This window comes from Podarcis filfolensis (assembly GCF_964270895.1).
Source record: "Podarcis filfolensis genome assembly, chromosome: 3".
In the NCBI taxonomy this organism is placed as follows: Eukaryota; Metazoa; Chordata; class Lepidosauria; order Squamata; family Lacertidae; genus Podarcis; species Podarcis filfolensis.
The window spans coordinates 67,731,387-67,758,385 of NC_139606.1; the positions used below are offsets into that span (position 1 = coordinate 67,731,387).

At 42.1% G+C, this 26,999-nt stretch overlaps 1 protein-coding gene across 1 annotated transcript in view; it reads right to left on the reverse strand.

The window, feature by feature from the left end:
* Nucleotides 1-16,451: 16,451 nt before the first annotated feature.
* CNKSR3 (CNKSR family member 3) overlaps nucleotides 16,452-26,999 on the reverse strand; it is a 61,800-nt gene continuing 51,252 nt past the window's right edge. The window contains exons 9-13 of the mRNA XM_083607977.1: nucleotides 26,043-26,189; nucleotides 24,317-24,441; nucleotides 22,993-23,201; nucleotides 21,766-21,855; nucleotides 16,452-19,558 (exon numbers count right to left, since the gene is read on the reverse strand). Coding sequence (XP_083464103.1) covers nucleotides 19,260-19,558; nucleotides 21,766-21,855; nucleotides 22,993-23,201; nucleotides 24,317-24,441; nucleotides 26,043-26,189 — 870 coding nt within the window. The 3' untranslated portion in view covers nucleotides 16,452-19,259. The remainder of the gene's footprint in view (nucleotides 19,559-21,765; nucleotides 21,856-22,992; nucleotides 23,202-24,316; nucleotides 24,442-26,042; nucleotides 26,190-26,999) is intronic.

Here is a 26,999-nt window from a genome sequence, read left to right on the forward strand (position 1 = left end):
TTGCATGGTGACTGTATGGGCTGCCACTTGCACGGTGACCGTACAGGCTGCCGCGTGTGCGCAGTCCGTACGGACGTCACACATATGTTACTGGGCGGTTTGGCCCGCCCCTCGGTGTCCCACCCCGGGTGACAGAGAGGGTTCCTCTGCCACTGGTTGCGCCCCCCCTGCCCCAAAGAGAGGTGCCTCCTTACACTGCCCCACAGGGACCTGGGGCCAGTCTGTCCATTCCCAATAGCAATGGCTGGCAGGCTGGCTGGCTGGGTTCCCTCCTGCTTACTTGCGTGCTTGCTTGCTTACTCGGAGGCTGCCTCATCTCCTGGCAACCAGCACCCCCAGAGGCACCATTCGTCTGCAGAGTTGATAGCAGGGCTGCTGCAATAAACAGCTGAACAAGCTTTTGGGAAGCAGACTGAGAAGGCATCAGAGGAGGGAGGGAGGGAAGGAAAGAGGGACAGAGGCTAGTGTTGTCCGCAGTACCCCTGACCATCATTCAAGACACACTGCTTGAAAACCCCCATATTCAGCTATGGGGAATTATCCACACATTTAAAAGTGGAAGTTCCATGAAAGCCAGCAGTGTGTATTCTCGGGCTCCCAACCTTTAATCTACTTTCCTGCAAGTGGCTTAACATTTCCAGCCAAAAACGTTTTCTTATCAGTCCCCCAAACTCCAGCAGTTCAACACAGTGCTGATGAGCAGAGGAATAGCCTTTGCTAACTCATTATAATCTCTTGCCAAGTTAAACAAATACTGGCATGTGTAACACACAGGGCAACCTTGACGGGACCTCTCACGTGGATGACCCATGGACTTGTTACTCGTTTCCAGGCGGCGCTGGGAAGCATCAGCACATCTCCAGCACAGACTGTAATAATCACATCATGCGCACTTCCCATGAATGTGGCTTCTCCCCAAAATATTCTTCTAACCGCTTTAGAAAATTTGTTATTTTCATAGGACTGAATGTATAAGGGCATTCTATAATGCGGCTGTTGCTGGAATACTTTCCTTAGGGAAATTAGTGGTTTTCATTTTTTGTCACTGATAATAACCGTGGGTAACCATACAAAGCTGTAAATACGTACTTAACTCTGATTTCTGTCATACTATATATACAACATAAAACCTGTGGAAACAGAGATGTCGAATGTCTAGTTCTACCACTATAATGTGTGAGCCACGTATAGGAAACAAGCCCTGCTCTGTGTTTGCCTCATGCCATTACTATTTTCCTTAAATGTGTATTATTATTATTTCGTTTCTGTTCTGTCCTTCCTCCCATGAGAGCCCAGAATCATGAATAGCAAAACAATACAGGGTTGTAGCCAGTGCTTCCCCCCACAGGGTACTCTACTCGACACTAGGGCTCTCCCAGTTTGTTTCGGGCCCCACACATCAAGCAGGCCACACGCTGGATTTGATCTTTGGCGCCGGTATAGATGTGATCATGTCTCCTTTGATGAAGGTGCCATGGTCTGATCACTACGCTCTGAAAGCCAGGATTGACTTTCCACCCCCACCCTGCTTAGGTGGCGAGCCGATTTGGGCTCGCCCGCAGAGGCTGATGGACCCTGATAGATTCCGTCAAGCCTTGCGGGACCTTGCTCCCCCTGGCGACTCATTGACTGAGCTTGTTGAGGGCTGGAATACCCAGCTCCTGGCAGCCATCGATGAGATCGCACCTAAGCGCCCTCTGCGACCCCACAGAAACCGGGCTCCCTGGTTTACCGAGGAGCTTCGGAAAATGAAGCGGGATCTCAGACGGCTAGAGCGAGTATGGCGGGGTGCCCGTGACGGAGCCTCAAGAACATCTTATAGGGTTTTTATGAAAACCTATGAGATGGCAGTGAAGGCTGCTAAGAAGTCTTACTTCTCGGCCTCCATTGCATCCGCTAGCTCTCGCCTGGTGCAATTATTTAGTATAATTAGGTCTTTAACGTCCCTTGAAGGACAGCCAAATTTAAATAACAATCTGACACACAGCTGTGAGACATTTGCGAGCTTTTTTGTGGAGAAGGTCCTGTTGCTCTGCCATGACCTCCCTGCCAATTTGGATACAATAAATGAACTGGAGGCCCCTCGACTGTCCTCGGGTCCAGTATTGGACCACTTTGACCGGATAACTCCAGCCGATGTGGACAGACTCCTCCGAGCTGGAAAGCCCACCACCTGTCCTCTTGACCCGTGCCCGTCATGGCTGATTAGAGCGTGTCCAGACAAGGTGCGGGCCCCCCTGGGGGATATCATCAATTTGTCCCTTGGCACCGGGATATTCCCAGGGGAACTGAAGGAGGCAGTGGTGCGTCCGCTCTTAAAGAAAACATCATTAGATCCCTTAGATCTATCCAATTACCGCCCGGTTTCGAATCTTCCGTTCCTGGGTAAGGTGATTGAGAGAGCGGTTGCTGAACAGCTTGGTAGGTTTCTGGATGAAACATCGGCTCTGGATCCATTCCAGTCCGGCTTCCGCGCTGGTCATGGGACCGAGACGGCTCTGGTCGCCCTAACAGATGATCTCCGCAGGCAGCTAGATCGAGGCGGGTCGGGGCTGCTGATTCTTCTAGATCTGTCAGCAGCCTTCGACATGGTCGATCACGAACTCCTGGACCACCGCCTTGCCGACGTGGAGATCCAGGGCACAGTCCTTCAATGGCTGCGCTCGTTTCTCTCTGGTCAGGGACAGAGGGTGGCACTTGGGGGGGAATTGTCATCGCGCCACTCCTTGGTGTGTGGAGTGCCTCAGGGTGCGATACTCTCCCCGATGCTTTTCAACATTTTTATGTGCCCCCTCGCCCAGCTTGTCCGGAGTTTTGGGCTGGGTTGCCATCAGTATGCTGATGACACCCAACTCTATCTGTTGATGGATGGCCATCCTGACTCGGCCCCAGACACACTGACCAGATGTCTGGAAGCTGTGGCTGGATGGTTACGTGGGAGCCGGTTGAAGTTAAATCCTTCGAAGACAAAGGTCCTCTGGCTGGGACAGGACGATATGGGATTGAGGGGGCAACTCCCATCTCTTGCGGGGGTGCAATTAGTGCCAGCACCGTCCGTTAAGAGTTTGGGTGTAATCTTCGATACCTCCCTCTCTATGGAGGCGCAGATTACAGCTATAACAAAGGCGGCATTTTTTCATCTCCGCCAAGCTAAGCAGTTGGCCCCTTATCTCTCTCGCCCTGACCTAGCCACTGTGATCCACACAACGGTCACCTCCAGACTGGATTATTGTAACTCGCTCTACGTGGGGCTGCCCTTGAGACTGACCTGGAAACTCCAGCGGGTGCAGAATGCCGCGGCGAGACTCCTTATGGGGTCTTCGCTGCAAGACCACATTCATCCGGTACTATACCAGCTGCACTGGCTCCCGGTGGAGTACAGGATCAGGTTTAAGGTGCTGGTTTTAACCTTTAAAGCCCTATACGGCCTAGGACCCTCGTACCTACGGGACCACCTCTCCTGGTATGCCCCACAGAGAAGCCTACGGTCTGCAAATAAAAACACCCTGAAGGTCCCAGGCCTCAGAGAGGTTAGGCTGGCCTCAACTAGAGCCAGGGCCTTCTCGGCTGCAGCTCCAATCTGGTGGAACGCTATGTCACAAGAGACTAGGGCCCTGCGGGACCTGACATCTTTCCACAGGGCCTGCAAGACAGAGTTGTTCCACCAGGCCTTCGGTCAGGGCGCAGCCTGACTCCCTCCTCTGGTAACCTGCACAGAATTTTGCTTAATGGTTGCCATCAACTTGATTTTAATTAATTTTTATAATGAAATATTTTTAGAATGTTGGATTATTTGATTGTTTAATTATTTGATTGTTGTTAGCCGCCCTGAGCCCGGCTTCAGCTGGGGAGGGTGGGATATAAATAAAATTTATTATTATTATTATTATTACTCAGGGGTACGAAGTACTGGCACCTCAGTTTTTGTTGTTAAAAAATGTGGCACTTACTGTAACAACTTCACGGTGAGTGCTGGCACCTATTTTTCTAGAAAAAAGCATTTGTTGAGGCTGAAAAGCAGTGCAATCCTTACCATGTCTACTCAGGTAAGCCCTGCTGAATTTTGTGGGGAATGACTCCTAGGCAAACGGGAGTGCAGCAAAAGTCATAATCATAGAACAGCCACTGAAATCAGAAGAGCCACTGAAATCAGTGAACTAAAATTACGATTCAATAAAAGCGTCAACACATTTCTAAAATGCAAAATAATACCAGCTGCTGAATTTTAATTCAAAGACCAAGTTGAACAGATAAGTCTTCAATTGGTGTACAAGCATAAACAGCTAAGTGTGTGTAGCTGCTGGCTATGCAGAAAGGAAACAATCGCTATGACTTTCATTTCCCCAGCTGTTTCAGGAGTGTATAATAGTTCCAGAGGACTAGTTTCCCATGCAGCTACTGTAGGGTTGCTAGGAGCACATTTTCAAGCAAGCAATGTGCTTTAAATATTGAGTTGAATCCACCCTAGAAGAGGAGTGGCTGGGACTGGGACAGGGACAAAGGAAGAGAGCAGAAATTGAGAAAGTCAGGTGTGAGGATCCTTTTGCGCTCCAGATATTGCTGAACTACAAGTCCCATCAACCCCAACAAGCAGGGTCAATGGCTAGGGATGACAGTTGTAGTTCAGCAACAACTGGAGTACCAAAGGTTATCTCCCCCTCCCCTAAGTTAAGTAGGAAGGAAGATGTCTAGAGGGGCCTTTTCTGCTTTAAGTACCTAGTGGGATCAAGATAATGTCTCCAAAAGTAAAAGGTTCAGTGGACAGGTGTTAGAAGTAGATGGGGGGGGGGGGTAAATGGACTCCCTTGGTTAGATATTCATATCTGGGAAAGTCATCCGTGCCCCAGGGTAAGTCACAGATGTCTATTAAATGAGACTTGCAAACTACTTCCAAGGCTTTTGTGCTGGCAAACCAATATTCAGCGTTGTGCGAATTAAGTTTTCCATCCATTTTTCTTCTTGTTATGAAACTTAGCCTTAAAATTAAAAAGGTAAAGGTAAAGGGACCCCTGACGGTTAGGTCCAGTCATGACCCACTCTGGGGTTGCGGCACTCATCTTGCTTTATTGGCCGAGGGAGCCGGCGTACAGCTTCCGGGTCATGTGGCCAGCAAGACTAAGCCGCTTCTGGCGAACCAGAGCAGCTCACGGAAACGCCGTTTACCTTCCCGCTGGAGTGGTACCTATTTATCTATTTGCACTTTGACGTGCTAGGTTGGCAGGATCAGGGACCGAGCAATGGGAGCTCACCCCGTTGCGGGGACGCGAACTGCCGACCTTCTGATTGGCAAGTCCTAGGCTCTGTGGTTTAACCCACAGCGCCACCCGCGTCCCAGTCTTAAAATTAGATGTGCATGAATATGATTTCATTATACATGTGAATTTATGCCTCTGTCCCAAAAGTAAAGACTGTGACTTGTGAAGCCCTAATCACAAACAGAGTAGATTGTTAAAAACTGCTCAAAGAGTGATAAAAATATTACTGTGCAAAAATATTGCCATTCCTGTTTGATGCCCCTGTTACTGATGAGTCTGTTTCACTGAAGAAGTAACCAGAAGAGGCTGAGTCATTGCAAAAAGGCAAGTTTCTCCACTAAATTCACTGAAGTGACATTGTACGAATGCAGTTCTCATCTCCTTCTGTGTGGGCACTCTGTCAAAGCTGACTAACGTTTCTTTTCCTCCAACTCTCCTACCTCAAGACAAAGTCAAGTGTTGAATTCTCCCTGCAGTCGGCAGCTTTCTATTTTTAAAACCGATGTCGCAGCAATGTAGGTGGTTGTAGAGTTGCATTTGATTAAATATTAAGACGTGGCTTCAGCTGCCTGTGTCACAGCCATCACACCACTGAAATAAAAAACTAGATGGTAGACGCAAACAGGATGGGTATCTCTAGAGAACTGGCTGGTGATTTCTACAGAAGTCTTCACCAGACACTGTTCTTAAGATGAATCAGGAAGCGAAACACCTTAGCACTGAGCTTCAGGGTGATGGCTACAATGGGGAAGGAGCAAATATGCACCTTACACTTGACCACATGGATCTTCTGTCATTGGTGCTCTTCTGACCAAGTCTGTTCTTATGTTTTGCCTATGATGCTTGCTAATTTGCCATCAGAAACTGCATAACATGGAAAGACTTGGCACTAATGTAAGTCTGGATGCTATGGAAATGCAGTGCCAGTCATGATCTGACAGAAGACTGACCTGTGGCACCTCTTACTGGTCTGTAGTACTTCTAGTGTGAAGCAGTTACAGGATTTCTCCTCAACAGGCTTCCTTTCCTGTAACTACAGTGGATGCTATAGATCAAGAGGCAGAACAAAAGGTAACCCCAAGGTCATCTCACATGGCAGCGGCTTCTAAGTGATATACCATAAGTGAACCTTTTTCATATCAGTCTTTTGAGGAACCCATACAGAGTTGAGATAGCACCCCTAAGGATTCTGGGGTGTGCGCTGGGATGCCATACCATGCTTCGCCATCATCCCACATGATCTGATACTGCACACTGGAATCCTCCAGAGCTTGTGATCCACAGGGCAAGATTTGTGGGCAAACTGTTTTCCAGGGAAACTTGCTCAACATTAGCTGTTCTGATGAACCTCAGTAAACTTCAAAAGAATCCCATGGTTTCCTGGAACGCACTTTGAAATCCAGCGTTTCCCAGTCATGTTTAAACTTATCTCCGTATATCAACAGCTCAGTTCAGTAGCGCTGCACAATGCATCAGATATCACATCCAGAAACCTCTGAATTGCAGTTAATGGAAAAGTACATACAATCCTGCTCACAGGAGCTAAAAGCAGCTTTTCCTATGATGGTTTGTCAATTTAGATCTAATACCATTTATATCACTTAGCCATGCAAAATGGAGTTCCTTTCCTCATAGAAAAAAAATTCAGAACGAGTAGGTTGCTTCCTTAAACTCAGGAAGTCGGGTGTGGGGGAGAACTTAGATTGAGTTATATGTGTGGCCTCGTGCTATGCCCCAAGACAAGGGGAGCCTTGAAAAAGGGCTGTCCCCTCTTCCAGAAGCCCACATCTGACTCAGGGTCAGGCACTGGCTGATGCAATATGACTTTCTTTCAGGCCTGCATCCACCACATCCTAGGTTACCCCCAGAAAATGTACAGTCTTTCTGCAGATCTCCTCTCTTGGCGTGGCTTCTGTATGTTGGCTTTAACAGTCTTAATTCCAGGACTCCAGTGCATCTTGGAAGATGACTAAACCTAGAATACTGCTATTCCCTCCTTGGCCTCACTCAGTAGGGCTTTAGGGAGAGCCCAAAGATGACCTCTGGCAGGGGAGTAAAAGCCAAGCCTCTTAGAGGCCTGACTATTCTCTGGACTTCTACTGGCCCTCCTCCTCCTCCTCTCCCAGGTATTTTATACCCTTCAAGTTTCTCCACCCTTCGTTCTGGCTGCAGGTCTGCTGCTGTGCTCCTTCTCTCCAACAGGCAGATGAATGAGAGGGCCCTGCTCTGCTCCTTCTAGCATAGGTGGAGCCTCCAGGCAGGGTCTAGGTACGGTCTTCTCAGGAGCCATTGCCTGGTTGGTGCTCAGTGTTGAGAACTGGGACCTATTTTGTAGTAGAGGTTAAAAAGAGTAAACCCAGAGGAACAACCGAAGGTAAACTTTAGATTGTGCGCCCTCTAGGGGAGAGGAGATATATTGTGAGTCTTTAGAGAATAACAAAAACAGAGAAGGCAAAATGTCGGGTAAAAATGGAAAGAAAGTAGGGGGAACACCCTCTGAAAGGAAAGTATCCAGACAGGAGGAGATCAAAGATCTGGATATCCTCTGGTTAAAAATCAAAGACGAATTTAGACAAAGGGAGATACATATGGAAAAAAAATTAGAAGAGATAAATGATTCTATAGATAAAAAAATAGAAGGAGTAGTAGGTGAATTATCAATTAGAATCAAAGATCTTTCGGTACGATCAAAAACCCTGGAAGAATCAAATAAAAGGATGCAAAAGGAGATAAGAGACCATAGAAAGGAAACAGAAAAGATTAAAGACGAAATAGGAGAAATGAATAGAAATCAAGATCAGATATTGGACAACTTAGCGATGATTGAAATGAAACAGAAACAATTAAACTTAAAGTTCAGGGGGGTAGGTGAAGAAGTAAATGAAAACATCAGAGAAAAAATGATAATAGAAATTGCTAGATGGTTAAATATGAAAGGGGAGGAGGTGGCATACTCGATTGAGAATGCCTTCAGAATAAAAACTAAAACTAAGCAGTTAAGACTAAAGAATGCACCAGGAGATTGTATAGTTATCTTCAACTCGATAGAAATGAAGAACCTGATCCTAAAAATGAGCTACCAAAAGAGGTTAATTATTGATGGTAAATCAATTATCATATATAAGGAAATACCGATCAGACTCCTACGCAAGAGAGAAGGTTACAGACAGTTGACTAGTGCATTAAAAAAGAATAATATACAATACCGGTGGGAATTCCCTGAGGGGATTTCCTTCTACTACAAGGATAAAAGGTTCAAGATGGCAGAAATTCAGGAGATGAATAAGTTCTTGCGTAGGTATGAAAAAGAGCTAGGAAAAGTAGAAGAAAGATATGAGGTAGCAGGAGGAAAAAGAAAGAAAAATGAGTTGGAGAAAGGGAAAGAGGATAGCGCCAGGGAAGGAGAGTCAGACGACGAAGAAGAGGAGGAGTTAAGTAAGGAAGAGGAAGAGGAAGAACAGGAAGGGTACGAAGAAAGCAAAAACAACTAAAGGCAACTTATTAGCTGGGACTTAACGGGAAAATGGTTAATACAATGAACCTGAAAATATTATCGTGGAATGTGAACGGTTTGAATGAAAAATCCAAAAGGAATAAAATAGTGAATGTGTTGAAAAAGAAAAATTTAGATGTAATCTGTCTTCAAGAGACACATGTAATTAAAAAACACAGACATATTTTGACACAGAACAAACTAGGGGTGGAATTCACGAATTGTATAAATGAAAAGAAAAAAGGTGTGGTGACATATATAAAAGAAAAATGGGAACCTAAACTGATCTGCAAAGATGAAGAAGGTAGGATCTTAGGGGTTCAAATCAATTTCCAGGGAGAAAAAATAAATGTGATAAATGTCTATGCTCCGAATTCGAAGAAATTGGAGTTCTTTGGAAAATTAGAGCAAATACTATTGGAGTTAGAATACAACAAGATGATAATCTTAGGAGATCTCAATGGGGTAAAGAAACCAGAATTAGATAGATTATCTAACGGGAAAAAAAGGAATCAAGGGAAGCTACCAAAAACATTCGATAAACTAGAGGATAATTTAGACCTAATAGACATCTGGAGACATAAACATGCCCTAGAGAAACAATTTACTTTTTTCTCGGAGGTGCATAAGAGTTGGGGAAGAATCGACCAAGTGTGGATATCAAGAGAGCTCTCAGTGAGAACCATAAAATGTGAAATTCAACCCAGAACATTTTCCGACCATAACTCAATAATCTCGGTTATAAAAGGTAAATCTCAAGGTGAATTTAGATGGAGATTAAATGAATATTTATTGGAGAACGAAGAAGTGGTGGAAAAAGCTAAACTCACCTTAAAAAACTACATGGAGTTAAATCTGAATACAGAAGTAGGGTTAAACACGGTGTGGGACGCCAGTAAGGCGGTGTTAAGAGGGTTCTTCATCCAGCAAAATAGCTATAGGAGGAAGGTCAGAGATAAGAAGAAAGAAGAAATCTTGAAACAGATAGAGGATTGTGAGAGAAAACTAATAAGGAACCCAAAAGATGAACAAAACATACAAATGATAAAAGTACTACAAGCGCAGTACTCAATGTTGACAAATGAGGAAATAGAATGGAAAATCAAATTAATGAAACAGAAATACTTTGAGTCTGCTAACAAAACGGGTAAATTATTAGCCTGGCAACTTAGGAAAAGACAAAAACAAAGCGTTATAAACAAAATAAGGGTAAATGAGCTGATGATAGAAGACCCAAAAGAAATAAAAGAAAATTTTCTTAAATTCTACGAGAAATTATATAAAAAAGAGCATGAAGACGTAACCCAAATAGAGAAATATTTAGAAAATTATAGTGGGAGGAAAATAACAGAGGAGGAAAGAATCCAATTAAATAATCCCATAAGAACAGAGGAAATTCAAGGGGCAATAAGGAAAATGAAACTGGGGAAAGCCCCGGGGCCGGATGGCCTATCAGCAAAATATTACAAAGTATTTGAAAGCCAATTAACACCAGTGCTAAGTGAGGTAATGAATAACATTCTAAAAGGGGGAAAGGCGCCAGTAACATGGAAGGAAGCTCACATCACAATGATCCTTAAACCAGGTACAGATAGATTAGATATTAAGAACTATAGACCAATTTCCCTTTTGAATAACGATTACAAAATCTTTGCGGAAGTGATGGCAAACAGATTGAAGAAATGTTTAGTAAATATAATACACAAAGATCAGGCTGGCTTCCTTCCAAACAGATTTTTGAAAGATAACATAAGACATACGGTCGACCTTATTGAATATTTAGAGGACAAAAATGAAATCCCCGCGGCACTAATCTTTATAGACGCCGAAAAGGCGTTTGATAACGTCTCTTGGGAATTTCTATTGAAGAGCATGGGAAAAGTCGGATTGGAAGGTGAGTTTATGGAGGGCATAAAATCAATATATTCTATTCAATCTGCTAAATTAATTATAAATAATAATTTAACAAATTCCTTTAAGATCGAAAAGGGCACCAGACAGGGATGCCCCCTGTCACCACTTTTATTTATCATGGCCCTGGAGGTGATCCTAAACAAAATAAGAGTAACACCAGAAATCCGGGGGATTAAAATAGGAACTAAAGAATTTAAGTTAAAAGCATACGCGGACGATTTAATGCTCTCATTAGAAAACCCACAAAGAAGTATGGGCGCCGCGTTGGGAAAGATAGAGGAATTTGGTAAGTTGTCCGGATTTAAATTAAATAAAGTAAAAACTAAAATGCTGACTAAGAATATTAAAAAAGAAGGTTATGAAGAATTGGAAAGGACGTATGGAATAAATGTGGTAAAAAAAGTGAGGTACTTGGGAATTTGGCTAACTACAAAAAATATAAATTTGATCCAGGATAATTATTCGGCCATATGGAAAGAAATAAAGAAAGATCTAGAAACATGGAATAGAGTGAAGCTTTCGTGGAGAGGAAGGATGGCAGCAATAAAAATGAACTTGCTTCCGAGGATGTTATTCTTATTTCAAAATTTACCGGTAATTAGGGGTACTAAATTATTTAAGGAGTGGCAGAGAACCCTCTCGAAATTTATATGGCAAAACAAAAGACCAAGGATTAACTATAAAATCTTAACGGATAGAAAGGAGAGAGGAGGGTTCTCGGTACCCAATCTGAAACTCTACTATGAAGCTGCCAGTCTTTGCTGGATAAAGGATTGGATCACTCTAGAAAATACTGACTTGTTGGATCTGGAGGGGTCCAACAATAGGTTTGGCTGGCACTCCTATTTGTGGCAAGGTAAAGAAAAGATTCATAAGGGATTCTCGAATCATATCATCAGGGGCCCTCTTTTAGAAGTGTGGGAGAGAAACAAAAAACTTTTAGAATGGAAAACACCTTGGTGGCTATCCCCAATGGATATGCTGATAATAAAAAAGGCCAATATGGAGGGTAAAAGATTAACATATGAGGAGTTATTAACAAAGACGGAAAATGGATGGAGGATGAGAACATATGAAGATTTGAAGAACGAGCTTTCGGGTTGGATTCAATACCATCAAATAAATGCGATATGGACAGTGGACAAAAAGATAGGTATGAACGAAAAAAAATCAAAGTTCCAGATAGAGATAATTGAAGGCAAAAATAAAATATTATCAAAAATGTATAATATACTTTTAGAATGGGATACGAAAGATGAGGAAATAAAAGGGGTTATGACAAGGTGGGCTATGGACTTGGGATATAATATAGAATACGACAGATGGTATGAACTATGGTCTAGTGGAATGAAATTCACAGCATGTGTATCACTGAGGGAGAACTTGGAAAAGATGATGTATAGGTGGTACATCACCCCAGCAAAGCTGGGGAAAATGTACAAAACCAGTAATAAGAACTGCTGGAAGTGTAGAACCAAAGAAGGCAATTTCCTCCACATGTGGTGGACATGCGAGGAAATGAAGAAATATTGGGAGCTTATTTATAACGAAATGAAAAAAATATTTAAATATACATTTCCCAAACGCCCAGAAGCATTTCTACTAGGAATTGTGGGGGACGAGATTAAAAAAGAGGACAAAGTGTTATTTCAGTACGCTACGACGGCGGCCAGATTGTTAATAGCCCAAAATTGGAAGAGTCAAAATACCCCAACAATAGAAGAGTGGCAAATAAAATTATTTGAATTTGTAAGTCTAGCAAAATTAACACAAAGAATTAGAAATCAAAAGAAGGCAAAGTTTGTGAATGACTGGAACAAATTCTTGGTGTATATAGAAGGGAAATATAGAAATTTTAAGACTATAGCGGATTTGACATAAATCTCACGATGTGTATATAGATGTGTATATAAATTTAAAAATCAACTGCAGAGAGTTAAATAGCTGATATTAAGAAGCCTGAAACCAGGGGGGAGGGAAGTTAGTAGGGGGTCGAATAGAAAAAAGAAGAGAAAGTCATTTGAAGTTCTAAAGAAACAAAGGAGAGGAACAAGTACGGAAGTGGAGAATTGGAGTAGGTCGCACGTGATTCAGATGTCTAACATTTTTAAGTGTTATTTAAGCGTCATTATCATTATCATTAGTATTAACATTATTATTTTCTCCTTTTTCGGGTATTTTTCTTATGTATTTATACTTATACTTACGTTCCAATTTTGTTCTTCTTTGATTTTTTCTCTTTCCCTTTTTCTTTTTCTTTTAACATTGATGTTAATGTATATGTATATGTGTGTATGTATGTAGGTGTATGAAATTAATAAAGAGATTTAAAAAAAAAAAAAAAAAAAAAAGAGAACTGGGACCTATTTAAAGCACAAAGACTACCACTGCTGGTTTTTCAGAGGTTTTGTTTCATTTAAACACCTTCATTTCACAAGTTGGCTTTCAGGGAAGGAAAAACACACACGTATTGGAAGAAAGTATTTGGTTTCCCTCTTGTTGAGCAAAGCTTTCCATTTCTGCCATCTGTTTCCTGATTTGGAAGAACTTTGGCTTCTTTTTTCCTACCTGAACCTGAACAGAATACTGCTTCAAAATCATGGTTATGAAAGAGGAAACAGAATGCTAATTCGTTTCCTAGATTCTGAAGAATCTAGGATAAATTGCTTGCATAAATTGCTGTTGGTGGCTAGGGTTGACACGAAAACCCATCCTTCCAAAACAAACTTCTTTTCTAGATCCATTGACATTTCATGCATCTTCTACTTTACAAGGTGCAAGGATTAACATAAAGTTCCTGGTACCTTTTAGGCAAGAGAGAGCCCACTATTGCCAGTATCCCCATTTACTTTTCCAGCTAATCAGAACAGCCTTTGTGCAAGTATCTATAAGGCACATTCTGCAACTTGAAGGCTGCAATTATATGCACACTTAACTTCCATAAGAATCCCAGTGAACTCGGTGAAATATACTTTCAATGTGTATAGATACAATTGAGCTGAGCCCAACGTAATATCATATGTCTTCTTGCCAGGTTAGCTTCACACCTTTGAGCAGAATGAACTCAGTGAAAGCAGGTTAGAGAAAAATGCTCTTTTACTTATTTCTTTTCAGGTGAGTCTTGATCCACAAGAGACTTCCAGTAAAATATGCAATACTGTATGTGATATGCCAAAAAGATGAGGTTTTTTAAAGAGGGCTGAAAGAACTTTCTCTCTTTAAGCAGAGGGAAAATGGAGCCTAAGGCAAATTCAAGACACTCATTTGAGATCATTTACTCCTCAAAAGGTTTGGCATAAAAACAAATCTCCCAAGGAACATAAATGAGAAATGATTGTGCAATGAAGCTAATTATCTCTTAATATCTTTATTTTGGAAAGAGATTTTCCACTAGAACTAACTCACCCAGTTTCCAATTTAAGCTTGGGGGGTTGTGGGGGGCAGGGAATATTTTGCTTTGGGAACTGTAAGAATTGCTGCCAACTTGAGCTTTGTGGGGCATTTCAGTGCAAGTTTCCAGATTCAGTTTCTGTTAAACCAAATCCTCTTTTCTGTAGCTTTTCACGTGGTACATCGAATGCCAGGTTTCCTTGTATTTATGTGTTAACCACTGAGGATGTAGGGCTGTGTTACAGATGTTCTACTATACCCATGCTATGAACATTCTGTTCTAAGAGCCAAAGAATTTAAAAAGTTATATAAATTCTGTATTATTATTTTTTTACAGTAAAGGGTAACCAACATTTGGGGGCAAATTTTGAATTTTGAGTGCCATACGCACCATGTTGCTTCTTTCCAGTTCCTCGGGATCACACTTCCCACCACATCCCCAACACAGAGAAAATGGGCTGAAAATGGGCCACAAGTGGGCAGGGGGCACGGAGGCATTTGGCAGCACCCTGGGAATTCAATAGTTATTTGTATTCTCTCATCAAATCAATGGAATGGGCAATAACACTGAAACTGCCCCTCTGGCCACTGGAAATAGAATTGAAAAGCAGCACTTATTCTGGTTTCTGAGATTTCAGCAGCCATGGACAACACTTTAAAACATATTTTTGAAGGCATAAAAGGTAGAAGCTCGCTTTGCTTTTTTTTAAAAAAAAAAAGAAACTGGGGGTTGTCAGTAAGTTAAATTCTGCCCCTGATCCCTCATTTGCCCTACCAAAGTTCTTGATTTTAGGAGCTATATACTAGTGAACTAGAACAAGAAGACCTTTTAATTTATTCCTATCTCCCTAAAAAGGTGATGAGACTGAAGGGAATAGTTTTGAAATCCTGCTTTCAGAGTCTGAGGCATTAGGAGTCACAAGATATTAAACTTGAAATTTTGCACCATGCTTAGCCAACCTGGTTCCCTCCATACGTTGTTGGTAGGATGATGGGAATTGTAGAGTAACATCTGGAGGTCACCTTGGCTACCTCCTGCTCTACACAGAAAATGTGCTACCAATAAGGTATCACCACTTTTAATAATACTTCAAAATGCAAACAGCCCTCGCCTAAATCCTTTTTTGCTGCCTTCAGTGATTTCCAGGAGAGGGATTTGTGGAAACTCACACTTTTAGCTATACTTCACTACAGTTTCCATGCAGATTGAGTTTGGTATGAATAGCTGGGTGTGTGGAATAGCATAGGGGAATGTGGATATATGTGAAAACAAAACTGTTTCTAAGCTTAAAACTGTTAAAATATTTTTGTTCTGCTTGTCATTTGACTGATAGTTTCATGCTGGTTTTCATGTTTTAATTGCTGCTGTTTTACCTACTAGTAGTCATTTCAAATGCCTTGTTTGATGTATTTTACTGCCTTTTGCTAGCCACCTTAGAAGAATTTTACCCTAAAAGGACAGAATGCAAATATGTTATTTATTTTTTAAAAGTATTTTTGTTAATACAGAATTAGTTAACTTTCTGTGCAAGCAGGCTTCATGGCAGGAAACTTTTATTTTATATACGGATATAAAAGGGAATTACTCTGAAGTCAATGGGAAATCGGGATGAAGTAAGGGCAGCTACTCCCGCTTCACATATGAGCATGCGATTTGTTAAACAGTGGATGAGAGAGTGTTAATTTCTGCAGGTATGGGGTAGAATCATAGAACTATAGAGCTGGAAGGGAACACGAGGATCATCTAGTCCAACCCCCTGCAATGCAGAAATCTTCTGCCCAATGTGGAACTCAAACCCACAACCCCGAGATTAAGGGTCTCAACCCACTTGGTAGTAAAGCTGTGTGCTCCCTTCTGTGCAGTGCAAGAGCCACTTCCAATATAGTTGGTGGATATGTGCAAGTTAAAGCCACCATGTGTACAGTGTTTATCTGTCAATTGACTGGATCCCTACCAGCCACTCAACATCCCACTGGGAAAACAGTGCTGGTCATATGAGAAACTATTATTTTATCATCGTTTTTCATGCACAAAATGTCCCAAAGCAACTTAAAAAAGATTGATGAAATGGAAACAAACCTGAAAGGCACTAAAACCTCACATAAATACATTCATCCACATGATTAATGTGGTTGCTGTATTCATGCACACTTCCATGGAGAGCTGACATCCTGCAGAAGCAGTTCCCACAATATGTGGGAGATAGAGAACAACAAACACACAAATATATGCACACACATCTACAGGGCAATAGGGCCATGACTGTTAAGGCTAGCATATATGTGCGCACGCACACACACACACACAGAGAGAGAGAGAGAGAGAGAGAGAGAGAAGACTTAGCTGTGCTAGAACATACACCCAATTTGTAAACATGAGAAAATGCACTACAGTTTAGTGCTGTAATAAACTTCTTTATCTGGTCACTTTTCAGGTAGATACATTCCCTCAAACGTTAACTTGGTACCATACAACTTCTGCCCTTTGCTGGTTAGGAGAAATTATTCAACTGTGGGATTTGCCTCTGTGGAATGAGGCAAAATTTCCTTTTATTCTGTGTTTTCCTAAGTAGACGAAGCAACAGTGAAATTTGTCAAGAGGAGATACTAAGGTGTATTCATTCCAATTACAGATATCAAAGCATCCTGCATTAGTGTTTTTGGTCAGGGCTATGCTGCCAGGGGGGTTATCTGCACGTCTCCTGCCTTCCTTAGCTGTTTTTCAAGGTCTTGTTAAAGGCCCTTGGAAACAGATCACAGAGAAGCAAAAGTACACCAGAAATCAAAATAAACCAATTAGAAGTTTGGCTCATCAATGACCCCAAAGGAGTGGCTTCTGTTTTGAGCATGTACTTTCTCTATTGCCCAATCAAGGGAAAGAAGTTGTGAAGGGCAGTGTCAACTAGTCCTGCCTAATGCTTTTGAGAGCTCTTCTTCTAAAAACAATGCAAAACCAGGATCAGAGCCTGTCATGGTACTTTAGATGGATTGCATATTAGGAGTGGCAAATACTACACATATCTGCAGTGAAAATATATCACGTATTATTCTAACCTTGCAATCTAAGGGAGACTGAGCCTGAAAAATACGAGTTTACCTAATGTACTAGAGTTTACCTAATGTACTTCTTGGTTCACAACTCAGTGTCACAGCCACCTTCTCTCATGTGAAACAGTTTCAAAACAATTCATGTGATGCTTCCATCTTGGTTAACAAAAGAATTAAACACAGACATGAACATATTCATTCTTTCCTGAGAACAGAGGTTACTTCCTGAACTGGACGAGAAATTTCAGGCTCGAGAGAGAAACCATTTTCTTAGTTACATCTTCCTTTTTCATTATCTGAGGGAGATATTTAGCTTATATTTGAACTTCATACAATACACCTCACTTTCTACATCATACTTGCCTGGAACTTAAAAGAAAAAGTGAACTGCAATTTCAATTACATTTGGGTTTGTTTGTTTGTTTGTTTGTTTGTTTGACTGCTTCTTTTTAATTGAAACCACAAAGTTTTGAATACTATGAGAAAACATCATCAAGATGCAGAACAGCTGCACTAGCTTTGGTGAAGTTTGCTAGGCTGGTACCAATAGCCAGTTCAGCTTGAAAGGTAACTCAAGTTATGTCATTGTTTTAGCTTGTTTGCGAAAAACAGGATCAAATTTAGTTATAACCATATGCATTCTTTTAATGGTAAAAATTTGTGCAAATCCATTCAACCTAGTATAGTTGTGACAGTTTCCTAGACAGTTAATTTAACATCTGTCTCCCCATGCTTGTTATAAACTGCTCAAGAAAGCTTGCCGAGATCACATTTATCATGTTAGACAGCAGTGTAAAATGTGATGAATTCCTTTCATCAGTGTAGATGGTGCTGTTTTCAGACCATTCAAACAACTAATTTAATGGGGTGTGACCTTTTTTTTGCCTTGGCTAATTAGTACCCAGTGATGTCTTAGAGAAATGTAAAAGCTGCATAAAAGGTTAAGTGTTGTTTTTTTTAAGAAAAAGAAAAGAAAGAAAGCGTAATTTAAATACTTTTAAATTATTTTAAACAAGATGTTCTTTGTGGATCTCTAACAAAAAAACCCTCTTTCCTACACTTGCTTTGAAAACAACAAATTATTTGCATCCAAACACTTCTGGCAAGTCCTCCCTTCCACAGACCACCCCAACTCTCAACCAATGCTACTAATTTAATGATGGCAAACAGTTTCTTCCCCAACGCTTTGAAAGAGCAAACTGCCTTACAAAAATGTAACTCATCACAAGTCAGCCTTTAAAGCCCAAATAATATAAAAACCAGTTCAACCTTGAACCACAGTTGATGCTCCAGAAGCTTGCAGGGATTGCTTTCAGAAGAATACTTTGGTTAACAGCTATTCAGTCTTAATCATAAAAAAGCAATAAGATATATTCATTTTTACCAGTGTCACTTGAGATGCATTTCCTTGGCATGTTGTAGCAATCCATGTCCTAATTGGATGAGTATTGCAGCAATTCAGGGAAGAACAGTTTAACTGTACTAAGATTTTAATAACTTCAACCAAAATAGCTTCACGTTTGTAACTAATCAGAACAAAGGAAGAAACTGCATTTTATTCCTGACAACAGTTGAGTCGTCTCCAGTCACTTGCAGTGCAACCACGTTGCTTAAAAGGGACGAGGGAGGGGGGAGGGGAAAACCTCCCCTTTTCTTCCTTCTTGGTCAGGATTGCAGCGTAGGAATCCATTTTTTGCTGAGTGCTACATAGTCTGCAGATCCAGTAGGTTGCACAGCATCAGAGTCTTGTAGCAAATGAAGTGCCACCAGGCCTCATTACAATGCAGAGATTGCTTCTGCGTGGGTCATGCGGATTTCAGGTCAGCAGTGACCTCTGAATCACTCGAGCCTGATCGGTTTTTCTCCAGAGGACTGAATTCCCCCTCCACCCTTGGGCAGGTAGAAAAATGCTACGTCTTGCGATCTCTCTCTTCGTCTCTCCTCCTGCTCCCCCTTAAACAGACCCCCTCTCTCCAACTCCAGTGAATCTCGAGACAGAAACATTGGGGAAAGGGCAAGCTTCCCCAGGGGGAGAAAATAAAATAAAATGCAAAACTGCTCAGTAACTCTGTGGGTACTGCAAAACCATGTGAAGGTGGAGGGGAAGAAAAGGCACTTAATATCAAATACCCTAGAAAGTCATAACGCAGCCAGTTAACTCAGTGAGTCAATAACTTGAGTCTCGTAATCCAGCTGACCAGCAGGGAGCGCTCTGTGGAGGAGGATTTCGTGGAGGAGGTCACCGGGAGCTTCTTGGCTCCATCCTCCTGGAAAGGGATCGTCGCACTGTTGTGAAGATCCACATTAACAAAACACCTGCTCCCCCTGATGTAGTCTGCACCCCTCACTAGCTGCCTCTCCGCCACAGGCCTGGAAAACGGATGCTGAAGTGGGGAACTTTCTTCAATGATGGGCGGGATTCTCTCATTGCTGAAGTACCGGCAGAGGGCATTTTCACCTGCAACGAACAAAGAAAACACACATTTATCAAACCTTGCAGAGCCAGCATAAGGAGATGCAGAAGAGAGCGTTTCAACACCTCCAGCCAGTCTGAAGTTTTGGTGAACTGCCCCACACAGATTCCCCTCACCATCACCCCTCTTTAAGATTATTCAAACTTGTGTTCTGCTCTTCACCTCCATTTTACTTACTGCTGTACAAAGTTGAAGGTTTGCGTTTTGCTTTAGGGCTAAATTGTAAAGGTACGTGCAAGTACTTGCATTAAAATCCTGACGGAAATAAGAGCTTTGGGAAGGGGCAATTTGGAGCAGAGAAGTGGGCAGAGTTGGGTGTTTAATCCTTCACCCACAACTTCTCCCCTGGAACTCCCCCAGCAGCTGTTTAGGCAAGAATTGTAGGAGGGAAAGTTACACGCCTTTTAGCCTTTTTAGAGAAACGGTAAGAGGGAATGTGACAGAGGTATAGAAAATTATACATGGCATGGAGAAGGTGAATAGAGAGCAGTCCTGTCCTGTCCCGTCTCCCCCTCTCATATGACTAGAACTCAGGGAGGTCACATCAATATGAATGTTGGAAGATTTAGAAGAGACAAAAGAAAGTGCTCCTTCACACAGCAAGTAGTATCAAAGGCTACCAACTCAGATGGCTTTCAAAGAGGATTAGAGAAATTCAGGGAGGGTAAGGCTATCAATGGTTGCTAGCCATAATAGATATGTTCCGCCTTTAAATACCAGTTGCTGGGGATCACAAGGGGAGAGTGTGTAGCTGCACTTAGGTCCTGCTTGCTGACTTCCCACAAGCATCTGGTTGGCTACTGTGAGATGCTGGACTAGATGGGCCCTTGGCTCAATCCAGTATAGCTCATAGGTAGGTGGGTGTTTCCTCATACAACTTTCCAAAGTCCCATTCTCCTCGCTTCTTCACTCAAAATCGCCACTATCCCTAAAATCTGGAGCCATTTTGCTTTCAGCACACCATATTGTATGTAACATGGATTGTCTCTCACCTGCTTCAAAGCCCTAGAACACTGCTAAAATTATTTTTTTGTGTAAACTGACTCCAGTGCTAGTCCTTTGGGGTACAGCATTAAGGGGCATGAGGAATAACCTCTCTCTCCATGAAATAAATCCCTGTATGTTGCACTCCTCAACAATGCAGTGGTTTTCTCTCTACGCTAGTATAGCTTAGTTTATGGTGACTGGCACTTATAGAAAGGGAAGCAGATTTGGCTCTCAGTACTGTGTAAATGAAGGAGGACCTTTGTGCAGTAGAGAACAGAATCACTGTTTCACACTGGCTATAACACTCACCTTTGTTTCAAATGTTGCAATACAAGGCAAACAAAAGCAGTAATGACTTTTGAAAGTCCCTCACCTGTCTGCAAAGGTGTGCATTGAGCAACATATATGAGTGGCTAATCACTACATCCACGATCCGGAAGTCGTTCAGAGGCTCTGTGTGTCACCCATTCTTACAACGTGTGTGTACATTTTTGTCAAGTCAGGTATTAGCTCGTGTCTTTTAAGGATAGGTAAGGAGGATTGCGGCGCAGCAGCATATAGGCTGAATTGCACTGCAAGGCAAGCATATGCTGCAGGCAATCATCTCTTTCTATTCATTTCATGGGCAAAAGCAAACCAGGTCTCAGTAGCTCGCATTGTCTTAGAGAGAGACCACCTGGCCAATTTTACAATGTGGAGGAATGGAACAGAAGAAAACAGGAAAGAAAACCAGTACTCTGGTGCTGTGCTTTAAAGTCAGATAATAATATCCTTGGCCCAGGACAATTTGTCAGTGCCAGTCTAAGGTTTAGAGGAGTTTTCCATAATATACTTCAGAGCAACCAACCAACTTCAGAGCCTAACAAAGAGGTATCACCCTACTGTCAAGGGGCATTAAAAGCCTCTGAAGACTTATACTAGATGATCCTAATATAAAATTGACCCAATTGAGATTTGTTAAAAACAACATCTAACCTGTGGACCCAGGTGGGCCACCTCTTTACAGGAATAAAAAGGACCAAAGTTTTGCATTTCAACAGCTAGGATCCCCACTTCCGATTTTACTCATGGTAAATGCACAAGAGGATGTTCAGAATTTAGCAAGATTTAACTGCACAGTGGACCCTTCGCTACAGGCCAGGGTAGCGAATGTACAGACAAGTGCGTTTAAGAAAGCGGCAGTCCTAGAGCACAATTTCCTTACCTTTTCTCCCCATTGCTCGGGGCCTAGAGAAAGGTTCTACACCTCCTAGCCAGTTTCCATCTGCAGGCATAGACAACGGGCGAGGCTTTCCTAAAGGCAACACAGAAGGGGTTTCAAGAAAACAGTGCTAAGTTAACTTCATATTAGCTGATCTCAGTGACAAACACAATGCGAAGAGTTTACACAATCTATTCAAAATAGGAAGAAGCTAACTGAGATGCAATACCAGCAAGCAACAGGATGTCTAATAAGCTTGGACTTGTAGCAGCTGCTCTGCCCTGTAGGAATGTGGGACCAGTTAAGATGGCCTGCCTCCAGAAACTAGTGGAAGCTGAGAGGTTCCTAAATGCTCTGGGGGAGTTTCCAACAGACAGAGCCAGCAATTCTGCTAGGGCTCTCAGCTCTGTGTGGAATGGTGATATGAGAAGGGCCATCAACACAATCGCTTCCGGGGTTCTTCTTTAGAATGCAACTTGGTTTACTAAGGAACTGCAGGTAATGAAACAAATCCAGAGATGGCTAGATCGCAAGTGGTGTAAAATTTGTTCTGAAGCTGACTTGGACACTTGCTAGAGCACATAAACACACGTATCGAGTAGCAATGGAGGCAGCGAAGAAGCTTTTCCATGTGGTCCAGAGGCTTGTCGACCCAAACATGGGGGTTGGATCTTTGGAGCCAACTATGAATGATTTGCCCAACACTTTGAGGATGAAGTCACTCAACTCCATAGTAATTTGGATGCCACAGTTGTGGTAGAGTGATGTGTTTTGTGGGATCCTTTTTCAATTTATGTGGCCTGGTGATGGGACAGGATTTGTGTGGCTATCTTGATCTCCGCCCATCCTGGCTGGTGCCTGTCATCCTAAAAGAAGTAGCAGTGCGCCCACTCCTTAACAAGCAGGGATACAGGTCTTTCCCTGCTATATGCGCCCAGTGGCTGGTACTTAGCGACAGATTTGGGGACCTAATTTTCAAGCCTTTGCTTTACATTGGAGGCTTTGTCACATACACACTCCAACACCCTATACCAGGCATAAGCAAACTCGGCCCTCCAGATGTTTTGGGACTACAACTCCCATCATCCCTAGCTAACAGGACCAGTGGTCAGGGATGATGGGAGTTGTAGTCCCAAAACATCTGGAGGGCCAAGTTTGCCTATGCCCACCCTATACACTCTGATGCACACAGCTTTTCTCCTCAGCTAATCCATGTAACAATTTACTCACCATAGGATGGCGTTTTTTCCCTCATCTTTGCAGGAAAAATATTTGCTTCCATGGAATAGCCAGGCAATGGATCGGAATCAGTAAGTGTAAACCTTCTCCTCCTGCATTCCTGATCCAGGAAGGAATTGGGAGATTCCGCACCTTTGGAACCAGGTAGGGGTTGTTTAGGTTTGCTGCCTCCTGCATAAACAAAACTCCCCTTCTCATCCCTGCAAAGATATAGGAACTTGATTAGCAATGAAAATATAAGGTATTGTGATTCTGCACTCGTGGACGGTCCTTACTACCGTTTGGAAGTAGTGCGACTTTATAGCTATTCAAGATTTGGGGGGGGGGGAATGCAGAAAAAGTAAAAGGAATGAAGACATCATCAAGGGTGCATGAGTTGGGTCCTACAATTCTGCGCAAGCACAGAAAAAGCATAAACTGTGGTACTAGGCCAATGATTCAGCTAAGAATGTTGGTTCTTCTCTGAAAACAAGCTCCTAGACAGGATGCTTGAAGGTATGTGGGCAATGCATGGTGCCATCATAGACGCCAGAGAGGTGGTTGAACAAGGTTTCTGTGATCTGGAGTGAGTCTAAGCACTCTGCAATTCAGATTGCTCCTTCCAAAGGATTAACAGCACCTGAATACATCATGCAAAATAGTCAGAATTTCCAGATAATGGATTACTCCCACTCTGTGTGGGGCTGACCTTAAGGCTGGTCCAGAAGCTGCAGCAGAATGCTGTGGCTAGCATGCAGTGAGGAGCGACCTGCTGCTAGTGTGCAATGCTCTTGTTAAGGGATCTGTCCTGACAGTCAGCCCTGGTGCATAAAGCCCTAAGCAACCTAGAACCTGTTTGCCTGACAGTCTTCTGCCATCCTGCTTGAATCCTTATGTCATCCAGCAGGGCCCTAAGACACCCTAGAAATTTGTTTCATGTGTACCCGGGCCAGAGTTTTTAGGGCAACAGCATTCACACTTCAACATACACTCCCCATGGTAATTAGGTTGGCACCAACCATGTGTTCTTTTAGGTCCTTTTCTTAAGACTTTTTATTCAACCGGGCATTTTCATAGTAGCATTGCTGAATATTGTTCCTGTTCATTTTAGATATGGATTCAATGTATTTTTATGGGTGTGAATTTTGCATTTTGTTTCTCTCTCTCTCTCTCTCTCTCTCTCTCTCTCTCTCTCTCTCTCTCTCTCTCCTCTTTTTCTTACAACCCACCATGATATTTTAGAATGGTGAGCAGTTTATAAATATTCTACATCAATAAACAATAAATCCAAAATAAAGGCACTTTGGGGTTAAGCATTAGGTAGGTATTGGCATACCGAGGAGCATATGGAATAGACGGTGGTGGAGGTATGTAAAGGTCCAGAATGGCTGGTTTCTCTTTCTTCAGGGAAGTATCCATGCTGCTTTCAGGTGACTGGGTAGTAGTTGCAGGTGGGCTGGTCTGCAGTGAGAAAAACAACAGGTAGTTGCTTAAGTAAATTAGACGTACACTATGCAACTGGCCCTTTCCCTCTACAATGTGACAACATTCTTCATTTCATCTCTCACCTGAACCACTGGAAACAGACACATTGCTTCTTGTTTTATGTTTACTGATTGTGCTTCATTTTCCTTAGCTGCCTAGAGTTGTTGAAAATAAGGCTACATGTAACAATTTACGGTAAACATGGCTGTGTAACTCCAGGCACCCTTGGAAGAAACCAATAACCTGTATCCAAACCAAAAATCTGCAGTTTGTTGTTTTGTTTATTGCATTTCCAAATTAATAATAGTGAACTGCCTTGCTGAAGAAATGACTTGCTGAAGAAAATGAGCCCCTTGAGGCTTTTGTGAGATATTAAATGTATGTTGATAACTTCTCTTAATTTTTCTTCCACGTTTTCTTAATAACCTTCCACATACGTTCAAAGGCAATGCACAAAATCTAATAAAAACAGTTACAGAACAGCACAAAACACAACAGGAGATGAGTTGAAAAACAGCGCAAAGTGGACACCTATGGCAGAGACCTGTTCATCAACTCGGAAAGTTAAGAAACAGCTACACAAGCACCTGTTTAGCACGTTCTTGCAGAGCAACAGCTTAAATAGTACACAGACAAAAGTGGTGGGAAATGTACCTGCATCTATAAGCAATTCAATTATTAGCTTCCTGAAAGTGTGAAACTACTCCCTTAACATTACTTGCTCAGCCTCAAAATCATCATCTTCTTAAAGCTATTAATCCTCATTTCTTTTCCACACCCTTTCTCTCTCACACAGAGATGCCACAACATCCCAATTCTGCTGATGTTGGCAACTGGCAAATGCAAACAGCACCATGAAAACAAAAGGGGGGAAATCACACAACTCAGCTACAAAAGAACACTGGATAAAACTGCTCTTTTAGAAAACATAATCTCCCATCATTAGTTTTCCAGCCCATCGAGAATTTACTGTTTACTTCTAGAATTCATCAGTCCAAAAGATTATAAGCAACTCAGCCCCAAATGGCCTCGCTATAAGTTATCTGTCCTGATAAACAGGATCTTTCAGGGATTAAAGAAAAACAATCATTCTCCCCCTCTCTTCAAACCCCAGCTGCCTTGTTCTTTTGGTATATTAGAAAGCTAAGGTAATTTAATGGAAAATGAGATTTCACAGATTCTTTGTAATCAACTACCCTTTCTATCCTGGCTGCAAAACTACTTAAATTAGACAATGCAAAATACGTTGAAATTTGAGCTTCAGTGCTTTCACAAGGGCTATTTATATATGCGCATTACAACAGAACTGTAGTGCAAGAATTGGCTTAGTATCATTTTCCAAGCTCAAATAGATAGGTGGTATGACCTAATAAAGATCAAAGTTGGTTGGGCCCAAGAAAATTAAACCCATTTCACATCCCACTAAAATCTCTAAGATCGAACATTCTAACCGGCTGTTCCTTACGCCTGAGCATCTTCAAGAATAAGCACAAAAAATTATTTAAATCATGCACAAAATGAGGGAAGAAATCACTGGGAAGCGTTTCAGAGGCAAGACAAAACTAAAACCTTGTTACCTGAACAAGTGGTGGTTTCCACCTTAGGTTTTTGAGTGGCGCAGGAGTAAAATTAAAAGAGCCTGTATGGCGTTTCTTGACTAATAGAGTAACGCCAGAAGGATTCTCACGGAGCTTCCTCACAAGGTTCTTCAGCTGCCATCCCACCTTCAAAACAAAGCAAACAAACACTTAGAATGTCTACTGCCCTACATCAGAGGCATGTAGATCAAATTACCTTCCATAACATCATTATGGAAATCACTTTTCACCGCAGAATTATGAGGTCTTGGTTTGGCCAGAAGCTGTATAAGACTTCTCTGTTAGGATAGGCTTTTGGAGGCCATGGTAAAGGTGCTATAAAAATGCAGAGTTTCAGTGAACACTGTCTTCCAGCCTGTAGCCTCTGAGATGAGAGAGCTATGTATAAATTACAATACCACTTGCTCTAAGTAAACCCTACACCCCCAGCCAAACCCAAATGACATATTTTAAGAAATGACTTTGCAGGCAAAACATGGCAGAATAAGCTTATTACAAGATATAGGGGTGGGGGAAGGGAATTGCCTGACATGTCTACCAATACTGAGACACCTAGTCTTGAGACATCTCAGTCTTGCTGAAAATTTGTCTGCTTGTCTGCAATTGTTTTTAAACATTTAAATATTTTAAATATTTTAAACAGACAGGCGGATTATGAAATGGCTGGGCAAAGGACAGGGAGAGAAAAAGACTTGGGTTGTCATTGGGGAGTGGATGCTTCCCCCTGCTTTGGTGCACCCTCCAGCCCTGCCAGTACTCTCGAGGGGTTTTTTGTTTGTTTGCTTTTTGCCTATCTGGTATAAAGATGGGGTGTGGGTTGGCTAGGCACTAACACTATCAGCCCTGGAGCTACATTAGATATTGTTAACTGACCCATTGGTGAGCTTTTTTGCTCACTTACATCTTTTCACATATTGTAAATTAATCGTTAATTGT